Genomic DNA, 12,045 nt, shown 5'->3' with positions numbered 1-12,045 from the left:
TAAGTACCGGAGCCCATAGACAACAACAAAGTAAATTCCGTCACCCACCTTGAGACAAAATCTAATTCGCAGTTCTAGACAACATCTGCCCCACCCTTCAAACTGGAAGGCTTTACTGCTTCGTGCCAGAAATGGGCAGGGTAGTGGTACCTACCCGCGCGGGCTGACAAACTTACTGGACGGCAAATAAAACTGTTTTATTTGAACTTGCCTTACTGTCCACTGCCCTACTTCTTTAAGCAACCATTCCGCACACATTTAATAATAGAATATAATATTTATTGCTGAGACGTAAGATTGAAATCCCTGTACCAATTTGTCAGACAGGTCCCAAACATTGTCCTAAATATGATTAAAATGTATGTGATTGACGTCAAACATAGAATGGATTAAAAATTTGGGCAATTGAAATTATTGCCAGTTTTTAAGTAAATTAAGTAAAGTTTGTGGAAAATTCAATAAAATCCTCATTAAGTAAGCGATACCATTCAAAGATGTCGTTGGTGACCCTAATAAGTGACGCAACACATTTGGCAAATGAGTTGGCGCCCAGTATCGTCAATAGACAAATGAGTTGGCTTCCAAAGTGGCCAATTGACAAATATTGGTCCAACATAAATTACATGTAAGATAAAATAAAAAATGGTGCTTGTAACATAAAAAGTAATATGCAAGACAGCAAATCTATATTCGTGCCTTAGTTGTATGTGTAATTATATATCGAGGGGTGAAAAGCTTTTAAAATAGGGCTTAAGCGACATTTTTACAACTTCACACGAGAGCCATTTAAAGTTTAAAATTTGGAAAAAATGTCATTACGACAAAAACTTCTTCAGCTCTTTCAATGGAGTAAACTTAATTGAATTTCGATTAAAAACATCGAATTTGCTATCGAATACTAATACCAAATAAATGGACCTTTAATTACAAAGATAAATATCGCGCATTAAAATAGTTTTCACTCCTCGATATAGCAAGACTTGTGTATTTTATTATGTCTGTTTATATCGTATTTACTCATGTTTATTAGATAATTTTTATCTTTGACAATATCAAACTTTAAAATGCACCTTGATAAAAAAAAATAAGTTGTAATAAAAGTATCGGCAACCCAAAGTATGTACTTAATGTCGCAATGTGTACAAATTACAAGGTCTTAAATATTATTTCAAAGGTGTATTCAAATTACTTTATGTAAAAAAAACCGGATACGTTCTATTCACCCTCAAAACTGTGTGCTTAATGCGAGTTTCTTAACGTTCTCGTTAGCGTAAAAGTTAACCTAATTTTGTATGCAATTGGAACAGCGCCCCTAGCGGCAAACGTACGCAAACGATCCCATTCCTTAACAAATATGAGTTAACTTTTACGCTATCGAGAACGTTAAAAAACTCGCACTAAGCACACAGATCAAACTTATCATGATACATGTCGAATAATTACTTTAGATCTAAATTCAGAGGCTATTTTTCTAAGCGAGAAGCTTCATTTCAATGCGTTTCGGTTTGAAGGGTGGGGCAGCCGTTGTAATTATACTTTAGACCATAGAACTTATATCTCAAAGTGGGTGGCGCATTTACGTTATAGATGTCTATGGGCTCCAGTAACCACTTAACACCAGGTGGGCTATGAGCTCCTCCACCCATCTAAGCTATAAAAAAAAAAACAGAAACGTGAAGTACTTGTGCCTGTATATCATTTACGAATTAGTTCTGTTGATTTTTAATTTTTAAATTTATAGATATTGTCTCTGTCAATAAACAATTGATCACATTTCGAGTATGTTTCTAACGTTTTCCCTTTTTTCTAGAAAGGCCGTGTCCAAAAACTATTACTATTAAAAGAATATCAATTAAAAAAAAAACTCTGTAAAATATTTATTTTGAGTAAAACCATATTATTTTACTGTATCAATTGTTTTATTTCCCATAGCTTTATTGAAATTTATTTGACACAAATTTAAAAAAAATACAGTACAATGATTGAATAAACTAAATGAAGGAACATTAACTATTTCTTTGGCGGTTTCTTGTTTGCCGCTGCAGCAGCTGCTTGCATCTTCTTTTGTATCTTTTTTAACTACAGGAAAGGATAGGAAAAGCATTAGGAATTGGTTGTGGGATCAACTCATCACTACATACATTAATATATAATCATTTTGTTCATATAATATGCACCTACATCAATAAAAGGTAATCTGTACCTTTTCCACATAACCTCGAAAGTTAATCTGTGTGCTTAGTGTGAGTTTTTAACGTTCTCGATAGCGTAAAAGTTAACTCAAATTTGTATGGAGTTGGAACGTTTGCCGCTAAGTGCACTGAACCATTTAACTAGGTATAATGTTTGGTTACAAATTAAATTTACGAAAGTAAAATATAATGTGTTAATAATTTAATAACAAACTAGAGCACTAGTGAACACACGTTACTACGTTACGTTACTTTTTTTTTTAATTCGTGTTATGAAAATTCATTCCGTTCGGAAATGAAATTACCATTTCACAAAAATAATATTTGGGTGATCGTTTAATTTTAATTTTTAACGTCCTCTATATTTATTTATTATATTATATTTTAAAATTTGAAAGAATCGCACAGTTTCGGACGACATTCCTGAATGTTTCTGCCGAAACGCAATGCGTTTATCAACAATAGAAGTAATTGAATCTAACAACATTCTTGTTATTGTATATATGGATTACGTAATCATTTTCAATGAACCTATAAACTTATTAGATTATTTAAGCTAATAGCATTAAAAAGGTAGTATTTTGATTGACATAGATAAAATAATACTGAATTATATGAAGGAATCGATAGGAGTTTTTTAAGGATAAAATTACGTCTTCTTCTTGCCTTTCTTAGCTCTTCCCTTTTGATGCTTAAAAAAATAGTTAATGTATTAAACAATTAAATGACAGATGGAAGCTTATTATGATAAAAAAACATTTCGACAGGTGATATTTAGTTTAAGCGCCATTTTTACAACTTTACAAGAGAGACATTTAAAGCTTAAAATTTGGAAAAAATATTATAACCAAAAAACTTCTTCAGTTATTTCAATGGGGTAAGCTTAATTGAAGTTCAAATAAAAACATCGGACTGTTGATGCTAATCTATATATATATATATAAATGAATTGCTGTTCGTTAGTCTCGCTAAAACTCGAGAACGACTGGACCGATTTGGCTTTGGTCAATTTTGGTCTTGAATTATTTGTGGAAGTCCATAGAAGGTTTAAAAGGAAAATTCTCAGAATTATATAAAAATAACAATATTATTTATCCTTTGATGTGTCCCCCGTCGGACGGATTCCTTTTGTTTGTTTTAAGTTTATTTTATACAAAAGTTTAGGTCTTTTATTTATCGATCGAAGCACTACGAAGTCTGCCGGGTCGGCTAGTATCAAATAAAACGCACCTTTAATTACAAAGATAAGTTCGATTTTTACTCGCGTTTCGTTATTTTTTAAATATAAAGATTATTCACATGTTTTAAATCTCACGTAGGTATACATATAATTCCAACTTAATTGGCTTAATATGGTACAAAATTTCATTGTCACGTTGACAGAGATTTGCAATGTTTCTAACCTTTTTCTTTTCGGCTCGATTAGCCAGTACGTCTCTCCATGCGGTCTGAATGACCCTGGCCGCGTGCTCCAGCATGAACTTGTTCATCTTCTCCGTCATCTCCTTGTGGTATTCCTCTTCCCTCTCTGCCATCAGAGGAATGTACTCTTTGTCTTGTTCGGCTAGTTTTTGCTATGATGAAAGCGTGTAAAATGATTTATCCGTTAATACTAAAACAAGTACCTACATTAATTTATTTATAGAATCCTATCTCAAAATTGGCTGTATAATAACCGGCAAACTTCTTGAGCATTTGTTGACGTAGTGGGGGTAAGTTTGCGCATGGTACACTCACGTGCAAAAACATTATTTACTTTGCGTCATAATGCTATTAAATTATTAAAATCAACATATGTATTTGTTTATATATTTATTAGAACATCAACAAAACATATAGGTTAATAATTGTAATAATTTAATCTTGGGGTAAAATAGATATTCCTTCTATTAAGTCAAAACTAGAGCTGTTGCCAGGTCTTGGTTCTTGGTCTTGGTGGTTGGTTTTTTTTCGTTATCATAATCTTGACCATCATCATCATCACTGTTTTCATCACCCGAGTCGCTATTATCGTGATGAGTTGACATAGGGCTCATCGGCGTAGTTTACAACTCGGTCGATTCGGTCTTCTTTTTTGTCTATAATTAATTATTTTTTGAAGATATTCGATTCGTAGTAATCGAATGTTACTTTTTTCATTTACGAGCTTCCGATTATTTTCGGTTCTTTTTTTCCATCTGAAGCCTAGCTCTTTCATAATTCGTCGTAAGCTTCATTCCGAGCCATTAAAATTTATATCTTCTTTAAATTTTTCGAAGCCTTTCTACGATACGGAGTTTCGCTGCTTGTTACGTAGTTATTATGATTACATCTTTTTATTACAGATTGAACGAAACTATCCATTCCGGTAACTTTCTTCTTCCCTGATCTTTTCTTACCCGGAGTCCGAAACACGGCGAGCAAGCCAGAGCCTTTAGCTTCGTTAATAATGCACCTAACAGTACTCACTGATGTTTTTGTTGCTTCCTTAGTCTGTTTTAATTTTTCCATATCATTCTTCCCCTGTTTTATAATGAAGCAATATACGTCGTACACAAATTTTCTACCCTTTCTTTTAAGTACTACACCAGTTTGTCACGGCATAGTGTATGTTTTATAAAAAATCAACAAACACTCATCAAATAGCAATGGCAACAAAGTCCACAAGCAATTATAACAAATAACTTAACGATTAATAACGATAGACTTTCCACTGTACGCAAGCGTACTTTTGGGAGCAAGCGGAATGAGGGCGCGGTGCGGGACGCAAGGTTCGACTGATCTACCAATAACGCGCTCGATACGATTTCCCCTGCCGTCGCGCCTCACCCTCACCACCAAAGTGATCTAAAATTCGGTTCTGCGCAGTCAAGGTCATTTGCTCAAGAAGTTTGCCGATTACTATACAAGAATTCGTATTGTAATCGATATGAAATTTCCTACATCTTCATTTGTTGTCATAATTTGTAAATTCATTTATTACCGTTCAAAATGTAATTTGAAATTTAGCTCACTCATCAAGAGCATATGACAATACAATAATAATACGATGCATGATGCGCTTTTTATAATATTTCATAATGACTACTTTTACCGATAGGTAATCGTCAAAAAAAGCTTACGAAAAATTCAATCAAAATAAAAAAAAATACGATAAAATAATTTTTCTTGATAACATTTTTTTTTAATTATAGAATATTATTTTCTAATTTTCTATTACCTACAACAATATGTATTTTGATTTTTTAAATTACTAACATACCTACCGCAACGGTACAGATACGCTACTTGAGAATTAAAAAAAAAATCAAACCACACACACACACACCTCCAAAACTTCACATTTCTGTAATTCGTCTTCGTACTTCTCCGTGAGCTCATCGAGTTCGATTTGCTTCTCGCCCATCTCGAGATCGTATTTCTGAAGCCAGGACAACAGCTGCGTCTCGACTTTGAACCTAGAATCCCACGGATGAACGCGTAAAAGTTAAGGCAATTTTGTATGCAGTTGTAATAGCGCCCCTACCGGCAAACGTACGCAAACGTTCCCATTCCATACAAATATGAGTTAACTTTTGCGCTATCGAGAACATTAAAAAGCTCGCACTAAGCACACTGATGCAATAAGCGATTCCCAATTAGCTTTAAACGCATTCGATTCCATTAAAAGCAACGCAACGCACCTTCGGGCCCTCTGATTCTTCTCATCGGCGAGGTGAGTCCTGAGCAGGTTCTCGTATGCCTCCTTGCATTCGTTTTCTTCTTCTTTGAGCATATCGTTCTTGACGGCGTGCGCTCGTGAGGCCAACACCATCTGACGTTCAGAATCTAAGCTGGAATCGAATTTGAAAATCAAATTTTGCTCCGAGGGTTTCGCGTGGTAATAGTTTCGTGGTAATCTATATCAAAATGCTTTTATTAATCAAATTAGGTCTTTACAATTTTCAAATCGTTACGACTCCCATCACCGTTTCATCACACCGAAAAGTTTAGCAGAAACCCAAAAAACTTAGAAACCCTATTCCAATATAGGTATACTATTATACATTTGTCAAAACAGTATATAATACTAGAAAGTAGAACAGGTTCACATTACTGAGAACTAACCAAAGACCTGTACAATCAATACAACCGGTCACCGTCCTCGTCGAACCCGTCGCTTGCGACGAAGGGCTCGACGAGCGAATTAACCCATAGACACAGCCCACTGAGTTTCTCGTCGGATCTTCTCAGTGGGTCGCGTTTCCGATCCGGTGGTAGATTCTGCGAAGCACGGCTCATGCTAGAGCCAGTCTTATCACCTTATCACCACTCCCATTTGAGCCCCGTGAGCTCACATAAATGTTAGGGCGAGACTGAAATAGCCTCTCAAGGCTATCAGCATAGGTAGGAAGAAAAAATCAACACAAAAAGTCAAAACTTCGACTATTACATAACACCAATCACCTTAAGCCACTGCTAATTTATAATACTCATTGTCCTTACATTATCCTAGACATCAACAATATCAAGGGCATCGCCAGACTACGACAGTTTCAGATGAAATTTCAGGAATTTATAGCTGCCGTTAAACCAAAAAAGGCATTTGATTCCAAAGACGGCCACCCATGTCAAATGACTGGAACTTGTTTCGAGGTTTGGAATACTGCGAAGGGAGCGATGATATGACAGGAGCACTTCAAACAATTTCTTATATCTTTCTTTTTCAATTCCATCTGCAAAACCCCATACACCGCTAACAGAAACAGAATGAAACACCCCCGGTAACCGTACTCGTCGAACTCGACAAAGAGGTCGACGTGCAACCTAACCCATACATCAGCCCGCTGTGTTTCTCGCCGAATCTTCTCAGTGGGTCGCGATTCCGATCCGGTAGTAGATCCATTCGCGAAGCAATTGCTCTTGAGTTGTTAGGTCTCCTTCGGAGGCGCTCGGGCAGTTGTTAGCAAATCCCACCCCTCCTGGCTGAGCCTTTGCTCGCCCACCTGTCCTGATGAAGCTGGAAAGGCCTCCGGGCCACCAGTAATCTTTCAATCATAAAAAAAAAGAATGAAACGTATTTTGATTGCTTTCAAACGTTTTAACCTACATTTTCTTTTTAATTTTCAGGGAGGCTTCGTGATTGAGCATCGCGAGTTCTTTTTGTAGTTTAGTAATGATTTCAGTTTTGAGTTTCATCGTTTTTTCAAATCTCTCGCTTTCCTCCTTCAGTTTAGTTGAATATTCTGAAAAAAGAAACAAATGAAGATATAAAAAAAATAGATTCGCATTAATGAATTAATTGACAGCTCTATGGAAAATTCCAGATGAACTAGTTTCAAATGATACTGAAAATCGGGTAGATAATTTTTTACCATAAAATTAACATTTGCATCTACTTTTAATATGAAAGGTATTCATTAGCACGAGAAGGAAGTCTGAAGATTGTTCTAAATTGTCATCGGTGTGTTAGCTATTTTAATAACATTGTTTTTTTAATGAATATCTAGAATGGTTATGTTAATCTTTTTGATGGCGGGTTTGGTGTTAGTACACAATTATAATTGATACTTACTAATTAACGTTAGGAAACAATACATTAGAATGTGTCGATAGCTTACATTTTTATTTAATGCATAAATGTGAATTGTCCAGCCCATTTTGAGAGTACGTAGGTGGTAGGTCTCAACTATAACACTTTCATTGTTGATGTCGATAGGCATTGATAAACTCACCATCCGATGGACTGTATATCCGTCTGCCCTCTAAGGCATTGTAAAAGAAGAAAAACCCTGAAGTCAAAGCCTCGAGCCTTCACTCACAACATAACTCAGTATTTCTCATTATTGCCAGGTTTAAAAAAAAGCATATTGATACCTTCTATCTTATGTAGCAAATTCTTGTTAGAAGCTTCTAACTTTCTAGTGCTGATCTTAGCGGCCAACTCCTCGGCAGCCGTCATCTCCATCTGACGCACCATCAACTCTTTAAACTGTTCCATCGCAAGAAGAAATTCCAGACCCGGCTGAGGCGGCACTGCCTGCAAAATAATATATTAAAAACATAATAAAAACATTATGTTTTCACAATATCTTGTGTCTAAAATTTGTAAATAATTAACAAAGGCCACAATTATCAGTGAGTAATCGAAAAACTGATGTGTTAAGGTTAAGGTACCATCCGAAGGTAGGTCTAACCTGTCGCGGAGTAGTAACGTGTTTTGATCTGAAGGCTTGGTTACAGCTACACGATACAAGTGAAAATTTTACCACACATCTCAATTTGGGTGGTGACACTTGTGATATTGATGTCTAAGGGCTCCGTCAGCCAAGTAGTCTGCGTGGTATTAAATTCACTCGTCTAAGCATTAAGAATCACTCATCTATTTAATTAAATAAAAAAGCACCATTATGTTATTTTTAATACAAACCTCATCGCCAACGGTAGAAGCCTTCATCTGAAAAAATGCAATAGACATAATATAGCAAATAGTTTATTTTTCTCCCTATCCTAGTAACCTCGAGGGGTTATATTACATTCACAGAATGAGTAGGTGATCTCACAGGGCTCTAACCTGACGACGTTGCTAACACTAACTAGGGCCGAGCCCTTCGTCGCAAGCGACGGGTTCTACGAGAACGATGACCGGTGCTTGAGGTACCTAAAAGCAACGTTAGTGGATCGGGAGGATCCGAAATGAAGTATTTAGGACGATATCGACTGTTTACCATTCGGTTCACAGGATCGGGTGTGTAATTAATTACCTGCGGCCACAACGAGAGGGCTTTCGTGTCGTGCCGCTTTCTCGAAACGGCGCTCTGATGCCGACTGTAAATACTAATACTCTTAAAGTGTATCCCAAAAACATCCGTGTTTCTAACTCAGTGGCCGGACCAGGTTTGCTCAGGAAGTATCTCCAACAGTGTTTTATAATAACTAAATTGCGATTCCTGTTTGTCCGTTTATTGCTTTTAGATCTATATTTTTCAACGAATCTGCTTTCACAAAGAAATTGGCTTGAGAGGAAAATGTGCAAAGTTTTGATGTAATATTTTCATAGTTTAAATGAAAAACTGTGTTTGCAGCTCACTACTTCGGATGTACTTACATGATCTTTGGAAGAAACTTAATTTGAGTGATAGAAGCAAGGATATAACAGGCTAACCTCCTCGATCATTTCCTCGACTTTAGGTGCTAGAGCAGGATAGCTGTTCATTATGTAGATTAGATGCCCTAGTTCCGGATTCAAACGATTTTTTAATGACACATCACCCTGCAAATACAAGAAGAAAACACTATACTTATGAAGGTATTATCTGAAAGCAAGCTAGAAATTTTAGACAGTGAAAAAGGCTGACATTATTTGTTAAAGTTGACTCAACCAACCAAACAAACAGACACATAATAAAGTTTTGGGACATCTTGGTGTTTTGATTTGTACTCCAAGGCTCTTAAATCGGTCATACGATCGGTGAAATGTACAAAGTATTGTTTTGATACAATGCTACCAAAATATGTTTGAATTACGTAAGGGTGGGGTGAAGGGTGGGGTAGCCGTTGTAACTATACTGAGACCTTAGAACTTATATCTCAAGGTGGGTGGCGCATTTACCTTGTAGATGTCTATGAGATCCAGTAACAACTTAACACCAAGTGAGTTGTGAGCTCGTCCACCAATCTAAGAAATAAAAAATAAAAATCAACAAAATGCAATATACCCGTCCATAACATAATTTTATTAAATACTAGCTGACCCGGCAGACTTCGTAGTGCCTCAATCGATAAATAAAAGACTTAAACTGTCCGACGGGGGACACATCAAAGGAATAACTAAATTGTTATTTTTATTTAATTTCGAGCATTTTCATATTTATCTACCTTTTAAACCTTCTCTGGACTTCCACAAGTAATTCAAGACCAAAATTAGCCAAATCGGTCCAGCCGTTCTCGAGTTTTAGCGAGACTAACGAATAGCAAATCATTTTTATATAGATAGATTAACTTACCGCTTTTAAATCTTCCATGACAGTAACATTCATAAGACTGTCCGAAAACAATGGGTTATCATATTGCTCGAATATGAAAATCAGATCGTCCATGTGCTGATCGGACAAAACAGAACTTAATGTCTTGTATTCTTGGACGAAATGGGGTAAGCAAAGAGACAGCTTTATTTTGTATATCGCTTCGTCCAAAATCTTCGTGATGCGTTCCGTTTGAATATGACATTCTAGATCGATGGGAGAAGCAGCTGTGAAAGCCAATGTCATTACATTTTTATCAAGGGGGAAAGGTTATGTGCCTTAAACGACATTTCGCTTGATACGCGACATTTATCTTTATAATTAGAGGTAAGCTTTATTTGTTATTAGCATCAACAGTTCGATGTGTTTAATTGAGCTTCAATTAAGCTTACTTCATTCAAATAGCCGAAGTTTTTTTTGTAATGATATTTTTTTCAAATTTTGAACGTTAAATGGCTCTTTTGTGAAGTTGCAAAAAAAGTTCGCTTAAACCACATAGCCTTTCACCCTTCAATAATATTTCACATGTATTTATTATGTGTATTAAATGGGGTTTAAAAGTGTTTTAATGTTACCACCATTGTAAGTCATCGGCTATCATTGAAAGGTTGGTACCTTCGGCCGATGTAAATTTAATTCCACATGAACTTATTTTGTTCAGTTCTAACTACCTTACGTTGTACACAGCTGCGACCCATTGAGTGTCTCGCCATATCTTCTCAGTAGTTCGCGATTCTTATCCTGTAGTAGATTCAGCGAAGCACTGCTCTTGCTAGGGCCAGTGTTAGCAATTCTCTCAGGTTGAGCCCGTTAGCTCACCTACCAGTCCGGGCGAATTTGGAACAGCCCCTTAGGTTACCGATTGTTAAGAAAAAAAACATAACTGCTTACAATTATCTTTAGTAAGGTCCATCTCCTTCTCGTTAATATCTGCCACTCCGGATCGACTGCTGCCAGTCTTCGAACTTTCGGAAAAAATGGAAGGTGACTGAAGAGTACCAGACGACTGGGTATCCATTATTGTCAGATATGTCTTATCCTATTTAAATACATAAAACTCTCCGCAGTACAAAAATCTTTTCCAAGAACGTAGTCCTAGTGATTTTCTTAGATCGGATAGGATTTATTCAGAGTAAATAAACGTTACGTTACAGATTTATTCCTTAATTATTCTCATCCAATCTTATTACAGCTTTTGACGTAACCGTTGCTATGATAACGTAAACATAGATAATATCATAAAAAGGGCTAAACTTTGATACTCTTATATTTTTGGTATTTGAAAAGCGAAGTTTGAGTGATAGATACGATAGATAGAAGTCGCCCCGTAACCTTCGCTAGGGAGAAGTCGCCTCCTATAGGGGGGTCGAAGCCGGGTGAAAGCCCTTCTCCGGCCCCCGACTCGGAGAGGGAAGAGCTCTCCCTCTCTCGTTTCGCTACTGGTAGTAGGACCTCTTGTGAGTCCGCACGGGTAGGTACCACCATCCTGCCTATTTCTGCCGTGAAGCAGTAATGCGTTTCGTTTTGAAGGGTGGGGCAGCCGTTGTAATTATACTTGATACCTTAGAACTTATACCACAAGGTGGGTGGCGCATTTACGTTGTAGATGTCTATGAGCTCCAGTAACCACTTAACACCAGATGGACTGTGAGCTCGTCCACCCATCTAAGCAATGAAAAAAAAACCTTTTGCGAGATTGTGAGTTGGCACAAGTCGAGCATCGCCTTCGAGGACTCATCACTGCCGAGCATCGTAGCCACTACGGTCGGCAGCGACAGGTCCGGTCGTATTTGCTAGACGAGGACACGGCGCTGCCCCAGTCATACCTGACAATGTACTATGCGAAACTATTTACATACTATAATACATTT

At 36.8% G+C, this 12,045-nt stretch overlaps 1 protein-coding gene across 1 annotated transcript; it reads right to left on the bottom strand.

Annotated features, from left to right (window-relative positions):
• Positions 1 to 1,931: 1,931 nt before the first annotated feature.
• LOC114242968 (dynein regulatory complex subunit 10) lies at positions 1,932 to 11,511 on the bottom strand. Its single transcript, XM_089729560.1, is given in 9 exon segments — positions 1,932 to 2,079; positions 3,596 to 3,766; positions 5,500 to 5,629; positions 5,855 to 6,004; positions 7,261 to 7,396; positions 8,028 to 8,175; positions 9,259 to 9,423; positions 10,157 to 10,401; positions 11,066 to 11,511. Coding segments are annotated over 9 exon segments (1,341 nt in total). The 5' UTR covers positions 11,193 to 11,511; the 3' UTR covers positions 1,932 to 2,010.
• Between the last annotated feature and the right edge of the window lie 534 nt (positions 11,512 to 12,045).

The sequence above is a fragment of the Bombyx mandarina genome, chromosome 08 (assembly GCF_030267445.1).
Source record: "Bombyx mandarina strain Sakado chromosome 08, ASM3026744v2".
NCBI lineage: Eukaryota > Metazoa > Arthropoda > Insecta > Lepidoptera > Bombycidae > Bombyx > Bombyx mandarina.
The sequence above is the reverse complement of the archived record's forward strand: the minus strand, read 5'-3'. Positions and strand labels throughout refer to the sequence as shown.